Source organism: Corvus moneduloides, chromosome Z (assembly GCF_009650955.1).
Source record: "Corvus moneduloides isolate bCorMon1 chromosome Z, bCorMon1.pri, whole genome shotgun sequence".
Classification (NCBI taxonomy): domain Eukaryota; kingdom Metazoa; phylum Chordata; class Aves; order Passeriformes; family Corvidae; genus Corvus; species Corvus moneduloides.
The window spans coordinates 65,801,023-65,819,302 of record NC_045511.1 but is presented as its reverse complement, the minus strand read 5'-3'; the positions used below and the strand labels follow the sequence as shown (position 1 = coordinate 65,819,302).

General features: G+C 39.1%; 1 protein-coding gene across 4 annotated transcripts in view; it reads left to right on the top strand.

The window, feature by feature from the left end:
* The window catches only part of DOCK8 (dedicator of cytokinesis 8), a 91,651-nt gene that overhangs the window by 5,502 nt on the left and 67,869 nt on the right, over nt 1–18,280 (top strand). Inside the window, exons 1-2 of one of the 4 annotated variants that reach the window (XM_032096209.1) lie at nt 7,215–7,404; nt 14,182–14,284. Coding sequence is in view for 1 of the 4 variants with exons in the window: in XM_032096208.1 (XP_031952099.1) it covers nt 14,182–14,284 (103 nt within the window). In the remaining 3 variants the exon portion in view is untranslated. Of the gene's footprint in view, nt 1–7,214; nt 7,409–14,181; nt 14,285–15,453; nt 15,594–18,280 lie in introns of those variants that run through there. The other 3 variants (XM_032096212.1, XM_032096208.1, XM_032096210.1) reach the window with 3 other exon arrangements.

Sequence of the window (18,280 nt, the reverse complement as noted above, 5' to 3'; positions counted from 1 at the left end):
CTCTGGACAGATCCCTTCCATCAAGTGAATCAACTGAAGCACTCAGCTTGATGGTGCATCCAGTCCCCCACCACGCATGTCATTAATGAAGCTATTAAGTAGTATTGCTCCCTCTACTTGCCCTTGAGAAAAAGCACTCAGTACTTACTTCCATGCTGGGCATTGCGCATTCACTGCAGATCAAGCAGTGAAGCTATCAAGCTAGTTCCTCCTCCAGCTAAGACTCCATCCATTAAATATGTGTCTCTCCAAATTAGACATAAGAAAGTTGTGGGGTACCATACAGAAATTTAGGTGGGTAACACCAGTTGCTCTTCCCATGTCCACTGATGCAGTCACTCCATTGTAGAAGGCCACTAGATGAGTCCAGCACAATCTGCCCTAGGTGAAGTCATGTTGGCTGTCTTTAATCACCTATCTGTATTCCATGTGCTTCAATATAGCTTTCAGGAGAATCTGTTGCGTGATATTACCAAGCACGGAGGTAAGGCTGACTAGCATTGTTCCTGGATACTGGTTTTGTTTGCAAAATGTTTGATCTGGATATAGGAAAGAAATACTGGAGTATACAGGAATATCACTATATTTTTTTCATCTTTCGTTCGATTTTTTCAGCTGACTACAACATGTGTTTCTTTACAATTGCCCACAGCATTTATCTCCCATTTCTGGTTTACAGGGATAGATTATAAACTGAGCAAAGTATCTGCTCAATTCTTTCACAGAATTACACAATAGTTGAGGTTGGAAAGAACCACTGGAAGTTATCTTGTTTGGCCTTTCTGCTCAAGCAGGGCTATTTAGAGCTAGGTGCCTATGATCACATCCAGTTAGATTTTGAAGGCCTCCAAGGAGGCAGACTCCACAAGTTCTTTGGGCAATCTGTGCTAGGGCTCAGTCACCCTCATAGGAAAAAAAATGTTTGACATGCAATCTCCCAAGTTTCAGGGCAGGCCCATTGCCTCTAGTGCTGTCACTGTACATCACTGAGAAAAGCCTGGCTCTATCTTCTTTATCCTTTTAGAAATTTGTATAAATTGATAAGATCCCCCCCAAGCCTTCCCTTCTCCAGGCTGAACAGTCCCAGCTGTCTCAGTCTTTCCCTACTGGAGAGATGCTCTGGTCCCTTCATCACCTTAGTCACCCTTGGCTGGTCTCTCTCCAGTATGTCCATGTCTCTCTTGGACTGAGGAACCCAGACTTGGACACAGAACTTAGGCATGTCTCACCACCATTGAGTGGATGGCAAGGATCATCTCCTTCAGCCTGATGGCAATACTCTGCCCAGTGTACTCTGGCATAACATCCGGCTTTTTTGCAACAAGGGCATTATTGCTGGCTCATGTTCAACTTTGCGGAAGTCATAGTCTCCTGGTACCAATGCAGTCATGGTCCCCTAGTGTTGTAACCGCTGGACTCTGCCTAGCAGGCTGCTGCTGCCTGAGAGCTCAGCGAGGGTTTCCTAGGGCATGCGAGCCGTCTCATCCCAGAGTCCATTTCAGACAGCCCCACGATCTGGCTCTGGCAGCCAGCAGTGTTACAAGGCAGTGGTGGTAAAGAAGGTAGAGAAGAGTCTCTCCTGAGCGTTTGAGATGGCTTTAATCCCACCTTTCCCCCCCGCTGATCAGAGGTAGAGACACAAGGAGGTCTGGGTGAGGGGTGCTTTTGTCAGGGGCGGTCCCTGGGCGGGGTTGGGGTACGGGAGCAAATAGGGAGAAACCGAGGGAGTGTCCAGGGCTAGGGCAGGGAACAGGGGGAACATGTGAAATAGGAAAAGCAATGGATTAACAGATCTCCACACTCTAGGACCTCTGATGCTTTCCTGCAAAGCTGTTTTCCAGGTCAGTGCCTTCCAGCATATATAGGTGCATGGTGATGGTCCTGGTGCAAGGCTTTGCACCTGTTGAATTTCAAAAGGTTTCCATCAGTCCATTTCTCTAGCCCATTGAGTTCTATCTGAATGGCATCATGATCCTCTGGTGCATCAAGAGGGTCATGCTTCACTCTCCTCCCACTTCTGTGTCATCAGTAAACTTGCTGAGGGTACACTCTGTGCTGTCATCCAGATTGTTAACAAAGATGTTAATCAGGATTGGATCCAGTATTGACCCCTGAGTTTTACTGCTGCTTCATAGCCTCCAGCTAGACTTCTTTCCACTGATCATCACCAACTGTTCAGGAAGTTCTCAGTCCAACTCACTGTCTGCTCATCCAGCTCATACTTCACAGCTTTAGGCATTATTACTTTAGACAGATGAAGAGCCCCATCTCTTTACTGCAAGCTGTTATCTCCTAGCTTGTTGTAGCATCATTGTCTTGGTGTCTTCTGGATTTGTATTCAGCATAAGGAATAGACTGTACATGGCTCTAATGCAGGTGAAGAGAAGAGAGAGAAGACAGGGTGCTCTGCAACTTCATATGCTACTCATGAAGACCAGTCCCCACGGCAGCTTCTGCACATAGATGTTTTACTTCGCACCTGCCCACTGTTTGAAATGAAAGCAGTTTGAGGGAGCAGAAAAGATAAGAAGGTTTCATTCCTGCTGTATCAATTACAAGTGCTCACAGCATGTGAATGACTAAGTAGCTATTAAAATCCTCAGATGGCTCTTTCCCTAGGTACGTTGTCCTGTGTCTCATCTTCTGGGACATTTTTACAGGTACTCCTCCACTCCAAGGGAGAGATGTAAACTGCAAGAATAGTGACCTTCTAAATCTACCACAAAGTCAAGAATATTAAAGGATAGGGATGGATCCAGTCTATTGTAAATAGCTCTAAATTGATAGAGGTAACTTCCTAATCCCTGAGAAGTTATCTTTTTGTCTATGCTAAAGATAATTCATTTGCCTTTGCTAAGGTGTTTCCAGTGAGCAGTCAAATTTGGATTAAATCTATGTCAGTGCAGTACTTCTAAAAAGTTTTACAACCACATTTGAGCAAACGACAAACTTAGGCAGTATACTCTTTGCCTGGTCACTGTGTATAATTCAAACCAATATCAGCTGATTTGCATCTCACATTCTGGCATTGGTAATTACTGCATTTAAGATCAGCTATATCAAAGCCTGTCTGCATTTACACAGCCTGTTGAATGGTATCTGGGAGTAAGCTGTGCTGTAGACCATATGAGCTAGAATGTATCTGGAGGCCAAAGACAGACAACTGCATGAAAGGAGAAACGCTGCTGCAGCTTTTGTTATGGACTAGGCTTGGATTGCAAGCCATCATGTTTTATTCAAGTGCAAAAATAATAAAAAGGAAAGCAAACAATGTGCAAAGTCATGTTTGTCTGTCCAAAGCCGTGTGCATGCCCTTAAGATGTGTCTAATTCTGACAGGGAACTGTGTGAATATTGCTTCCTCCTGTACCAGAAGTGGCTTGTAAATCAGTTACAGGAATAAGCTGAAGAAGAAAGCAACATCATATGTCTAGATTGTGCCATAGGGTATTAGTTGATATTTTTGTTAGAGATTCCTGTAAGTATCTCCTCATTTTTCAAAGGTGAGGTTATTCAGTATGATGCTTTTACTGCATTTGGCATCATAGTGTCCATCACAAAGAGTAAAAACCCTTTCCTCTGGCATACTCTGCAAAAATTGCAACATTTTGTGCCTAAAATATTTTTAACTTTTAGGAAGTAGAGAAGAAATAGCAAGAAAATGCCCTCTTAACTACTTTTCAGAGGGTACTGGTGCCTTTGGTTATTCACAGTGACTTACTTTTAGTTGTTATTGATTACCCTTTCTGGAGTGGTCTGCCTGCCATACAATCAAGGTGATAGTAGCCACTTAAATAGGAGGTTGCCACCCAACCATATCTCTGTGAAAAATTACAAATGCAGGAAAGATAGGCCCCATAATACAAGTGTACACTTTATCAGCTGGTAGGCAGCTGTAGAAACCGTGTCTTTAGAGAACAGTTGGTCGTGCGAGCAGAATACTGTTGTTACAGTTGAGACAGATGTTATTTACAGCTAGGAAGCTAACTCAGACTGAATACTCAAAAAGGGTTTAAAATATAACCATCTATCTTCTATTACAGTTGTTTAAGACTAGTATTATACAGCACTTACATATCTGTGCAATTGCTGAACTCAGGTGTAATAATCTCTGTTACATGAGTAATGGGATATTTGCTTTTTCTCTGGAAGATGGCTGCTGGGCTTGAAATAGACTTCAAACTCTGAGCAGAAAAGCTCGGAAAAGCATTTTAAAATAATTTTTTAAGATCTTATGTCCCTCCAGACTTCAGACATCTATGTGCATGGGGAAGCCTAGGCTGCAATTTATGATGAGATTCTCTTTTTTTTGTATAGTCAAGGAAAGGCTAAGCTTACCAAAGGAAAATGTAGATGCAAATAAGAAACATGTTTATGTCCACCAGGTCCTGTGTATGAATATTTCGTATTCATTGTTCCAAACAGTTTTCATTTCCAAAGACGAAGTGAAAACCAGCAAGAAAGCAATATTTAATGTTGTATTTTATACCTTTTGCCATTTTCAGGTTTTATGGTCATTAAAAATTACAGTTCATGAGCACAAGTCTGTGTAGTTGTCCTTTTTTCTATTCTGACTTGACTTTTTTGTAAATTTGATTTGAGAAACCTATGCCAGACTTTACTGTTGTCTGTAGCAGTAGGAAAAATATAGTCTGTGAATGTGCTTATCTGATAACACAATTATACTAAGTGTTTGCCATCAGAAATGCAGTTACAGAAAATTGGCCCAGGCCTAACCAGCTCTTGGGCCAAGTTCATACAAAAAGTCCCTAATACCTTTGCTCATGAGTTTTGTAGAATTATACTTGCACATGATGAATCACAGTTTTCTGAGATTTGGTAGTAATGGAGATCTTTTATAAGAGAGTCAGCACACCTGGACTCAATATTAGTATTTTTCCCTAAAGTCAAGTAAACTGGATAAGAGCATATATTATTTCAGTTGTCACTTGATCTGAGCCTTACAAAGATAATAGTATCAAGACCTCATATTTAGAACATTGAGTAAAATGTAACATTTCTCCAAGCTTGAAATTTTCCAGCTATTTTAGTTTGTAATTTACGATATAAAATGTCTTGCATAATCCATATATGTTTGTGAGAGTGTAATATGTAATAATGAAATTTGTACATGCAAGGACAACCAGAAGATACAAAAATATATTATTTTTACAATAGTTTTTAATATATGCCAAATTATGTGAACATTCTTATTTTTAAGAGCGTGAGCGAAAGATCCAGCTTTCAAATATATCTTAGATACTGCTTTGGCTCCTGCTGAAGTTGAATCAAAATTCCCTGTTCTAGAAATAGCAGGACCTCCTCATGTGCTTGAAATTGGGCCTATTTTTTTTTGGGCTTATTGTCCTACTATGTGATCCTACTTTTTCTAGTTCAACTTAGCTCTAAAGAAAAAAATTTTGTTTTAAGACGTGACTGAAAAAAAAAAAATTCTCATGTTTTCCGTAGCAGGAAAGTCACAGTGAAGCTCCACAGATCTGTGTTCTTAGGAAATGAGGGGCCAATATATTAACACATATTATCCAGTTCTGTCCCATTTGCCTTGTCTCCTCCTCTGGCTTTTCATGTACTCAGTATTAAAGACCCTTTTGTGAATATATTATGAATTTATTTGAAGTTGACAGCCACATTTTTTGCTGGTTGATAAAAATACCAACCTTGACCTTGATAAAAAAAATAAAACCTGCCTTATAGGAGCAAAAAGAAAAATTTCCCTCAAATAAAATGTACATGGTCTTTATTTTAATATTATTTATTATGTTATTAGTGTCTGACTTTTTCCACTTAGTATCAATAATTGTTTCTTAGTAAAAAAGTGAACAAAGCAGAAGAACTATTAAACTTGCTACAGGTTTTGCAAAATTATCAGTATTACAGTAGCATTTTCTTGGTGAAGCCTTTTGGATGCTCAGATAATACACGAGCTGGGATGTTAAGTCCTTGCACTTATTTCATAATCACTGTTGTGAATTGGTGGAACAGTGCAGACAAAACAAAAACCTAAAAGAGTAAACTAACATTATTCTATTACTTTCAAATCACAGTTTAAAGGGAGGATGGCACATACAATCATTAATGGTTTTGAAATTGCCATTATCATTGTTATTGTAGAGAATGTAACTTTTGGAAAACTTTTAAACAGTTTAGCACCAAAAAAAAAAAAAAAAAAAAGCTATGCCCTAACTACAGTGTTTTGCAATGGATGGAATATAGACCTGTATGGTGTCCTGGAGGCTTACAGGGGCACATTTGTTAAAATGCATTTCTTCAGACATCTCAGATGAAAGAAAATAATAAGGCACTAATGTGAGCTTTAATACTTCAAGCAGAGAGTGTTATGAGCCAAACAAAATTGTCGTTAGATAAATTGAGGTTAATCCATTCAGAATGAAACTTTGGGTATATATTGCTGTGTGCTGGTATATTTTAAGGCAACGGGTACAACAAAATAATTCTGATGTTTACACACATATTTGTCTTCTGTTAGCATAATTAATTAGCATCAAATGAGATATTAATTACAGATTTTCTATGGCATGTATAAACTATCATGACCAGTCTAAGTCTGTAATAGGATGACAGATGAAATTGATTTATACTTTCTGCTTTCCAGGAGGTACCACTAAACTATCATATAAAATCTCACACCTAAAACCACTTTCATTGCAAGAGCCAACCAGTCAACAATGCATACACGTTGTCTTCTCGAATGTTATATCATAGGTATTCCATATTACCCATACACAGCTTAAAAACTGCATAAAAGCATTGTTCATCAGGACCAAATCATAAGTTTTTGGTTTCTTTGCATGGCCAGGATTAGAAAATTAATTTTTATTGGTGCTCATGTCTCTTCCTGAAGGAGAAACAGCAAAACAGAAAAGCAGAGAAAAATCTTCACTGAATAAATATCATACATGACCTGGGAAAAAAATAAAAATTGAGCTCTTGCCCATTTTACTTTGTAAAGCTGACAGCATAATGAAGTCAACTATTTCCTCTTCTAGATTTTTTCTTTGTTCCCACACCATCCTTTGTAAGAAAATTGTTGTTAAATTTCAACCGTCTTTCATAGGATCTTTATTGCTTTAGCTGATACAGAGTCTTAATGTGGCAGACCCCAAAGTGGGCGTGTGCTAGAGGGTGTACAGCCTACCTGAGCCAACAAGGAAACGGCAGCAGTTCAGATCGACCACTGCTGTAAACAGTGACTAACAAAGTGGAGCTCTGGTGCGTTAAGGGCTAATTAGAAACTCAGAAGAAAAACAGGCAGTTCCACTGGCAGTAAGAACAGGAGATCTAAGCGAGATTCCCATATTTGCTAGTTCACGATCTGGATCATTGCCCAAAACTTTGTGCTTGTGTGTGGGAGTGAAGGAGAGTGGTAGGTAATTGTTAACATTTTTCTCTTCTAGAGCTTTTTAGTTGCTTGTTTTCAGTTGTAGCTAGAGAAGTTTCATCTTAGGCTCAGAAAAGAGCAATTTGTGAATTTTCTTTGTCAGTGTCAGATGTAACCAAGACTGTATATTTTACCTGTTAAGTAAAAGTTTTTAGTATTTTTTTTATGAGTCTGCCATCTGTGTACCTTTAAGTGTGAATATTTCTGTCTTTGGGGATAGTTCTTGTACTCTCTTTTTATTTATGTACTTACTTTCATCTTTCCTTGCTGTCTAATTGCATATGCAACTCTTGCAGAAGACAAATTCAATCTGCTGGAAGGCATTGTAAGGTTGTTAAGGATTACTCTTTCTTCCTCCCCTCTAATAGTAAGTAACTTTGGAGAACTTCATCCAGTAGGCATGTAAAACATACTCTTAAAATCAGGTTTTTTATTATGAAGTTTCTGATTTTCAGTTAATAGGTGATCTTTAAAGCTGTTCTCGTTCTCTTTCATTTTTAAGTTGTTGTTCTCTGTTTAAATTTTCATATTATATACCTATTAACAAAATACCCATTGTGCCTGCTTTTAAATTACATATTTCAAAGATCTGTGTTGTTGAGCAGAATTTACAATGAAACTGCAGAACCTGCTTTATGCATTATAAGCATTCATATAATTTTAATTATAGAACCAGCAGTGTTCAGCCACAGATCTAACCTATGTTAGAAGGAGAAAAGAAATGGCTGTTTTATCTTCCTTTTCTGATACCTCATCTTGGCCCAACTAATAACCCAAATCTCCGAGCTCACGATGAGCTCTGCCCTGAGAAACATTTCAGAATTTGACTTACAAGATGAATTTAATTTTAAGAACCTCCAGGTGTAGTCTGTTACTTTGGTTACACTGTTGTTTTAATATATTATGCAAACTGTATGCTTTGCATTGGAGAGTATTTGTGAAACACTAAGACTCTGTCTCACCTGTTTGCTAGCAATTGCTGGAGGTTTATGTCTACCTGTGGGACAGACACTGGTGAAGTTGAGATTGAGCAGCACCAGTTCGGGGTCTGGGTTTTGTTTTGGTTGGTTTTTTTAATTTGGCTACTCTCCAGTCCTGTCTGGGTGGATCAGGAAGTCTGGTGAGTTCCAGCTTTTTCAAGAATTGCACCAGAGAAGTATGTCATCATCATTCAGGGGCCAAGACATCACAGAGTGGAACAATGAGTTCCAATTTATGTTAACTTTGCTCTGTGGTTCAGCCAAAGACCTAAAATCTAGAAAATCCTTAGTTTTCTCTCATCTGCCATCTTTCTACAGGTTTACACTATCTTTCTACATGCATGTGATGTTGACAAACTGTGAATTCAGCAGTGACCTTTGTGGAAAGGTCTTCACCAAATCCACACCTTTTTATTTTCAGCTAGTGAAAAGGAACAGCTGTCAATATAAGTGATCAGTAGAGCTGTTAATGCTGGTGAGTCCCATTGATGGTCTTTGAAAGGGTTGCAGTTGCTCAGATGCTGTTCTCCAGGTAGTTCAGGGACATTGCCAATGGGCTCTTGTCACTATGCAGTCACCAGATGGCTGCTTTGAATTACAGAATGGTTTGGGTCAGAAAGTACCTTAAATTTAGGTCATCTAGATCCAACCTTCCCCTTCATGGGCAGGGACACCTTTCACTAGGCCAGGTTGCTCAAAGCCCCATCCAGTGTATCCTTGAACGCTTTCAAGGTTGGGGCATCCACAACTCCTCTGGGCAACCTGTTTCAGTACCCACCACCTTCTGTGTAAAGAATTTCTTCCTAACATCTTATCTAAATTTCTCCTCTGTCAGCTTACAACTGTTGCCCCTTTGTCCTGTCACTATTTGCCTGTAGAAAAAGTCACACTCCCTTTTCTTGACATGTTCCATCAAGGTAGTAAAAGGCTGTGATGAGGTCTCCCCAGAGACTTCTCCAGGCTGAACAACCCCAAGTCTCTCAGCTTGTCTTTGTAGGAGAGGACCTGCAGTCCTCTGATCATCTTCATGACTCTCCTTTGGACCTGATACAACAGGTCCATGTTTTCCTTGTGCTGAGGACCCCACACCTGGACTCAGTACCCCAGGCAGGTTGCAGAAGGGCAGAGCAGAGAGGCAAAATCCCCCTCCCTCAACCTACTGGCCACAGTTCTTTGGATGCAGCCCAGGATGCAGTTGACTTCGTATGCTGTGAGCGCACACTGCTCAGTCATGTCCAGCTTTTCATCCAGAAGAACTCCCCAGCTCTTCTCCACAGGGCTGCTTCCAATGAGTTCTTCTTCCGGTCTGTACTCATATCTGGGACTGCCCTGACCCAGGGGCAGCACTTTGTGCTTGGACTTGTTGAACCTCATGAGATTCTCATGGACCCACTTCTCAAGCTTGTTCAGGTCTCTCTGGGTGGCATCCCTTTCTTCTGTTGTGTCAACTGCACTGCTCAGCTTTGTGTCATCTGCAAACCTGCTGAGGGTGCACTTGATGTCACTGTTGATGTCATTGATGAAGATACGGAAGAGGACCAGTCCCCAGACAGAGCCCTGAGGAACAGCCTCCACCTGGAGGGTCCACAAGAGCCATTGACCACAACTCTCTGGATGTGTAGATGCAGCAAATTCCTTACTGAATAGTCTATCCATCATAGCCATGCCTCTCCAAACTGGAGATAAGCTGTCATGTGGATAGTGTCACAGAAGCCTAGGTGTATGACAGCAGTAAGACTTCTGTTGTTGACCATTGCAGACACTCCATCATATAAGGCCACCTGGCTGATCAGGCACAATTTGTCGTTAGTAAACCTGTGCTGGCTGCCTTGGATCATCTCCTTGTCTTGCATGTGCCTTAACACTGCTTCTGTGAGGATCTGCCCCATGATCTTCCCAGGCACAGAGGTGAGGTTCAGTAGTCTGCAGTTGCCTCTGTGTTCCTTCTTTCTCCCCTTTTTAAAAATGAGAGCAACGTTTTCCTTTTTTCAGTCAACCAGGATTTTACCTGACCACCCTGACTTTTCAAATATAATGGAGAATGGCTTGGCCACACCACCAGCCAGTTTCCTCAGGACACTTTCAGTGTCCTGCTGCTGTTGCAGTGGGAACTTCCTTCCTAATACCTTACTAGAGCTTTCTTGCTTCAATTTAAGCACATTGCTTCTTCCCTCTAGGGACATGAACTGTTCACCATTTTCTTTACATATTTCTATCTTTTACATAGTCAAGGACTATGCTGTCTTCCTTTTTGTGACACATCTTGTTTTTTCAGTCTTTCCTCCTGAGTCATCCTTCCCAAAATGTTTAGCCTTCTGACTGCTATCTTTTGAAGCCTTTTAAATTTGATTGCATCTTACTCTGTGTTGTTATAAGTGTGTACATCAGCCCAAGTATGTCTCATTGGCTTATATTAACAGAAATAGCGTCAGTTTCTCCTCACTTGTGGTACTTTCAGTAAGTGTCCCCATACAGTCTCTCAGTGTCTCTTCTGTGACATGGCTATTTCTTTCGACAGTTAATTTCACTTTTTGTATTTCTGCTGTTGTTTTTTTTTCTTCCTAAGCTTAGAGGTTTGCATTCATTTTTATTTGTTCTAGCTGTGCTGATTTCAGACTGTTTCTAAAATACTCACAATTCCTCCTAGGTTGATGTGATTCACAGATTTTAGTCCTATGTTATCTATATCATCATCCATGTTGTAAAATAAAGTATGGGCTGGAATTAGATTGAGGAAAAATGAAATTGCTTCTCGTAGTAAAATTTCCTTGCAATCTTCTTTTGAACTATTGATGACTGGGCCTTGACTATGTTTTATTAACCAGCTGTGAGCTATTTTGGAACCAGTTGTGATGATTACATATAGCCACTCTCTCTGCTTATAGAAATGTCATGAGGGACTGTATCAAGAGCCTCACTGAACCAGTTAAAGTACCACAGAAAATCATTAGATTGGTTTTACATGACTGCCCTTTGATAAATCCATATTGGCTGTTCATCATCTCCTAATAATTGCCAATAACATACCAATAATTGTCAAACTTTTTGGACCAGCATTTACTGCAGTCCACATTTTCTAGTTGCCCACCATACACTTCGTCATCAGACTGTTAATAAACAGGCATGTCTAAGGTGATGTACATTTTAATGTTAAGTGCAATTGCATGGTCCCGTTGCTTCAACTGAATGGAAACCACAGAATTTTTTCTCAGATTTTTCAGTGACTGCTTTGCATTTATCCTTAACCATTTGCCTTCTTTCCTTCTTTTTTAGCTTATAGATAGACCATTGTTGCAGCCAAGGATGACTGTAAAGCTCTCCTCAGAATCAGATAGGCCAGTTGTGCAGACAAGGAGGGTAAAAGTATAGCCAGGCATGGATGGACTGCAGCCTCCATGAAAGCTAAGACATGACATGCACTAAATGAGCTACCATTTTCCTGAAGGTACACCAACAGTGCGCAAGGCAGCTGTTAGAATAGCAAAAAGGCATGTCACAGACAACAGCTATTCTGGTGTTATCAAAGAGCTGTCTAGAAGGACCTCTGTTTCCACCTTAGTTCTCAAGTTTTCAAAAGTTTCCATGCTGATCTCTAACTGTTACACCCACCTTTCCTCCCTGTTGGTGTGGTTAACTTGTGCTTTTGGTTTAGTGTCTTTTAGCAGTTGGGACTTTCCTTTAGCAGATCTAGGCAATAATTTCTGAGTTGGTTCAAACAAATTTTGCTGTCTTCTGTTATTCTTACTGTACTTTCTTCCTTCAGTCATAGCAAAACCATGAAGTCAGTCAGCTGAACTGTTCTTGTCTGAAAGTTGCCATTACAATTACATGGTTTGTCATCCATTGAACTGGTTTAGTTCGCAGGTTCTTTCTACTGGTGAGACACTGGAACTGTTGTCAGTGCTCTTCAGAACTGTATTTGCTCTCAATTAGCTGAGTTTGCCCAGGCTTTTACCAGAGCAAATTTGGCCCTTCATCCATATGTGTGCTTCCTCTTTCATATTGAAAATTCATACAACTTCCTCTTTGAAGCATATGATGATCCCATATTGGATGTAATTTAAAGATGTCTTATATCATTGTTTACAGCAGCAACTTCTGCAACAGACTGCAACACAGGTTTTACATCTGCTGCTATGTCTACTATTTCCATCAGTAACAGATACTTCTGCACAGGGTAGAAACTGACTCAGTTTGCAGTAAAATAATAATTTTGAATAATTTGAGTTTTGTACATGCATTCATTATCAGAGATTATTTGCAGTGGGAAATTGAGTAACAATAACCCTGATATACAAGCAGCCTTTCTTTGTTAAATAGGTCAATGATAATTTCAGGAATGCAAAGACTTCGTCACTTTCCCTACATGGCTTCTTACTTATGAAATCATTGAATAACCTTTAAAAGATCTCATTTTTGATTCTTGGAATACCACTGATGAGTAAAAAATTCTTTTCCAAATGGATCTCTTTACTTTCTCTATAATTCTGGCTTTTTTCTATCTGTGATTGCTGCTGCCATCAGATAGGAGCAGCGTCACACTCACACCTGGCATGGCCTTTTGACCTAAAAGCAACTACTCTCATTTATGCAGCTTTGTATTTTCTAAATCAGGCCTAATACCTCTAATACTTTCAATATCTTCTGTCAGGTGCCTGTTGCTTAACAGGAGCAGAAATGTATTAAGTGAAATTTAGGTTTTTGTCATGTTTATTAAGCAGTTGTAAGTGTCACAAAATAGGTACAGTAGTCATAGGAATCAAGCGGCCACAGAGGAGAAAAGGTGCAGACCAAACAGGCAAAACTGTCCTGTGGCATTTGGTAATTCTAAGATGCCTGTTAATGCTTGCTGGAGTTGAAATACTCTTATATGGAAGGGAGTGTTTTCTTACCTCTGTATTGTCCAGTTTCCCATTTGACTGCTCTGGTGGGCTGCAGGCTATTATTTTTACTTGGAAGCTGCTTGGAATCTTGTTTTAAAAGTCTTGTCCTGAAAACTTATGGTGAAATATAGTGTAGACGTTTTGTTACCATTTCATGGCTGATTATTCTTAAACTGATTATTCTAAATCATATTAAGCATTAGTTGATTAGTTTCCATGAAAAAGGACAAAGCTACTCTGCTGTATTTTCAGACTGGATACATTATTATCACCCTGGGATTTCTGAATAATTCAGTACTGAGCTCTTTCTGCTCCCATAGAAATCAGTTAATTAGCACTTAAGAAGTTTTTTCCTCAAATGTTCAGTTGATACAGTATAGGCAGATTTTTCATTTCCTTCTTTGGTTCGTCTTGGAATTTTCACAGCAAACTGCATTAGTAGTGTAACTACTATGGGTTTACATTGTTCAGTGAGTGGTCCTGTCTTGTTTTTATCTCTTGATCAATTAAAATATTTGCTTATGTAATGTTCATTTTTCTTTCTCTGCTTTATTATCCTGTATTTTTGCTTTGCGAAAGTAAATCTGCAAGTATTGCTTTGAAGGTTGCAGTCATACTTCACTTAAGGCTGAGGTTGTGCTTTCTCACATAGCCTTTCCCAGTTGTGAGGGCTGCAATATAATGATGAAAATCTGTTGGAAAAGTGACAGAATCTTAGTTATATAGGACTGCAAATATTTTATGAGATTTGCATCAACTACAAACCGAGAGGAGTCTAGACCATTATCAAAATACCTTTCTAAACACTGGGACAGGAGACTAAATTGGCTAAACTCTGACATTTGAAATTTGTATGGGGATAATTGTAATGATAAGGATTTTTCTCTGCTTAATTAAAGGCACTCCTCTGCAGAAATAAGAAAGCAATTTACTCTCCAACCAGGCTTTGCACAATCCTGTCAACGAAGCTTAAGTACCCCTGGCTTTCCTACATTTCATCTGGTAAGTTCTGGGTTTATCTAATTTGCACTGGTTTGGCATGTACATTAGTTAATGGTTTTAGGGTAAATTAAGTGATCTTCTTAAGCTGTCTTGCTTTCCACTGGCTTCTGTCTGAAACTGTTAGAAAATACTCTCTGGTGAACTGAGGAAATAATGCCTTTGAGAAGCAGGAGAACGTTTCTTGGAGCCTGGAATAGACAGTCCCTCTGCATATTACTATGAGTCAAAGTTAATTAGTAAGTGTTGGAATATATTACATTCTTTCCCTGATGGAAACATTCAACTTCTTCAAGTAAATGCTTTGTGTGGTGGTCCCTTCTTCTTCCCCCAGTTTTATATACTGAGCATGACTCCACATGGTCTGAAATATCCTGTGGTCAGCTGGCGTCACCTATCCTGGCTATGTCCTCTCCCAGCTTCTTGTGCATCCCCAGTCTCCTGGCTGGTGGGGTGGTGTGAGGAACAGAAAAGACCTTGGCTCTTCGTAAGCACTGCTCAGCAATAATGAAAACATTGCTTTATTATCAACACTGTTTTGAGTACAAATACAAAACATAGTCCCGTAATATTTACTATGAAAAAAAATCAACTGTATCTGTGCCAAAACCAGCACAGATCAATGAATAAAGAGAAAAAAAAGACAGGTAGAGGCTCAACAAGCTCAACTTAATACATAGTTTCCAGAGTTAGCAGCAGGGACAATATGCTGACTTTTTCAGTGCTGTAGAATATGCATGTTAAATGAGAAATAAAGTATGTCCCGATTGGCATAGATATAATTGAGTCAACTGTTATGTGTCTCCAAATCATCTTCAGCCCTCCACATGTAATCACCCTCTAAAGAAGTCAGATCATATGACACTGACCTTATGACAAAGGGAAAAAATGACAGATCTTTTTATTGCTGTTCAGGAGGATAAATATTCTACAGACATACTATGCCATAAATGAAACTGACTACGATTTTGGCACTCTCCCTGTCCCTACCCTTTTAATTTTTAATTATTTTTGTGAGACCGGATAAGTAGAAGCAGGAAGAGTCTTTGTGCACCAGTGATTGTGAAAAGTGTAGAACACTAGATGCAAGCCATTGCTCCCTGTGTCAGGGCCTCCTGCCACTACTCACTTCCTTAATCTGAAGCGCCTGCGGTCTTAACTTCTTCCTTGAGGTTACTCCGCCTGACGAGGCCAGGTCCCTTCTGCACGCAGACTACCACTTGTTCTACCAAAAACTTGGTAGAATTCAAGTACTATACCATTTTGTGTGCTGTCACAATCTACATGCCTCTAATTCATCATCCTTAAAAAGGTATGTTTGCGGTAATGATTTGTGGCATTTTCTGTAGAAAATTGTTTTGCACATTTTTATGACGTGTGAAAAGGAGTGCTGGCTTCTTAAACCATTTTCTCTGTTTCCTTTGAAAAGTTTCTCCAGTTTTTATGGAGACCATTTCCCTCCATCTGCATTTATTTTTTACACTATCTTTTTTACATTTGTGTCTAATTTACAGTAGTCAAAAGCGCATATTTCTAGTGATTAAAGGTTATTGTTAACTCTTGAACTAGAAAAAGAGGACACAATGAAATGCAATGGATTTGACTTATCAGAATGGAAAAGTGTGATTTCTGAAAGGAAGTGCAATGCTTAATCAAAAATTATGCATGCAAAACATTACATCTTCAGCAACTGAAAATATTTAGTATGCCTTTGTATACTTTAAGCTATGTTTTACTTTAATCTTCTGTGAATTGCTTTCTTTAGTAGATCTAAATATATGTTATATATATTCATATTTATTATGTATTATTTATTATATTTTTAAATATATTTAGATCTACAAATCTCTATATAGACCTATTTACATATCTATATACTAAAATGCAATGTTTTACCCACTGGCAGTACAGTAAGTGAGCTTCAAGGATATTATGCTGATAATTAATAAAAAAACAGTAGTAAATAAGGTTTACTATTTGCTCGTAACTATTGATCTGGCATGTTCAGCACTACAGTATGTGCAAACCAGCGATAGTGCTTAAACTGAAAACTAGCAGAGTATATTTCTTTGTCTGGCTGCCTCATAATTTGCTGGACTTGCTGGTAATGTTAGGTTTCCCCTTCGGCTAAAAAGAGCAAAGAAAGGGAAAGATTTTTCCCAAAGACATTTTTGATAATTCAGTTGATGCCTTAAATGTACTGGCAGAGGAGTGAGCTCAGAGACTGTATTTATGTAAAGACCAATATAGTTTCCCTATAAAAGGTGAACCTGGAGTAGGGGGTGGTACTTGGTTGTGTTCAAAGGTCTCTACTACAGTATTTGCAGGAGTATTTACCACATCTGGGGTTTTTTCAGAAGTTTAAATTGGTTTGCTTCTTCTAGCTGTTTCCAGCACGATTCTTCTAAATATGCATCACTTTCTGCAAGATGTTTTTGGATTTTTGTTATCTGAGAAACTTCCTCACCTATATTTCCAGAACACTAAAAAGGTTCCAAAGCTTGTATTTACCCTTATTCGTTTTTAACACATCTTCTTATCTACTGCGGCTGATGTGGCATATTAAGTGTGAGCCATTTTAGTTCAGAGTTACTTTGCCATTGTTGAGCCTCTATGCATGTTTCCTAAACTGAGAAGTTTCTCATTGTCCTGCTGAGCTAAAATTCCTGATGTTGTAGATATAACAGTGGTATGTGCTGCTGTCACTTCATGCTCCAGTGAAATTCCTGTTGACTTCCACGAAAGCCGTGCATGAGCAGGACTCAGTATTAATGAGGGAAGACCTGCTGATTTTCACCTGCAGATTTTTTCTGTGCAGAACACTGGAGTATAAGGATAAGCTTAAGACCATATTGGATGAAACAATAGGCAGAATAACATTGAATATGAAGGTGTGTTAATACCAGGGACATTGGGTGCCTTCTTTCCCCCACAACACATCAACAGCACCTCAGGGGTGCTTTTTGCTGGCAGCTTCAGAAGACAGCCTTGTGAAAGGTATCTGAGATTTGCAGTCCTCACTCTTTACAGACAAGGATGATTTGATAGCTGGTTCTTGCTAGAATTCTTCCTCCCAGTAAATAAGTTATTCCTGTGCTATTATTCTAATGCTGCAACTAATTTTCTTCACTCTTACTGTGCTGAGGTGTCATCAGCCTTTCTGGAACTCACAGAAAAAAAAACCTATAGATTTTCTAAAGCTGTAGTTTTTAGATCTACTTTTTACTTGTCAAGAAAATCAATGAGAAGAGATTCTAGTCTCTGTACTCAACTGGACACATATGACATTTCCTAAAGTTACACAGGGTTGTTTGGTTGGTTTTTTGTTGGTTTTTTTTTTTGCTACATAGCAAGTAAAATAATTTTCAGTTTTATTTATACATAGAATAACATACACTTCTAATACATGAAGTCACATTTATTTGTACGTAGAACATCTCTGGGTACCAAATCAAACTGGAGTTTCTGCCTTTGTTTTTGACACTAAACAGATAAAAACCAGATAAAAACAGCATGCATGAGCTATAGAGCTTGTACTTGTTTAACTTTGTTCTGATTGGACCTTCTGTTTAAGAATGGCTAATTAAATGTAGTGAGATACAACAGCTGTCTATCAAGGTGCAATGCCATGTGCTGTAGAAATGGGGAATACCTAAGTACTAGCTTTAGTAGTTCATGTAATCGTTTGCAAAAGCACTGCACAAACCCTTGACAAATCTGATAAATTAAGAACCCCAATATTAGACAAACCAGTAACATTCAGAGATGAAAAATTTTAATTTTTTCTGATTTTGAGTATATATTGGCCTCAGCTTTGTTTGCAGTCAAAAGCACAGAGCATTTCTAATAGTGTCTTTCAGGCACAGCACCTCAAATGAGTGCATCTTCATGATGGCAGCAGCCACAGTGCTTGTAGTTGGTCCTTAGCTCCATCACTTGGAGTAACTTCCAAGACTTGGCCTTGTTCTTCCTGGTGTGTTTTGTCTGCTATCTCCTGTC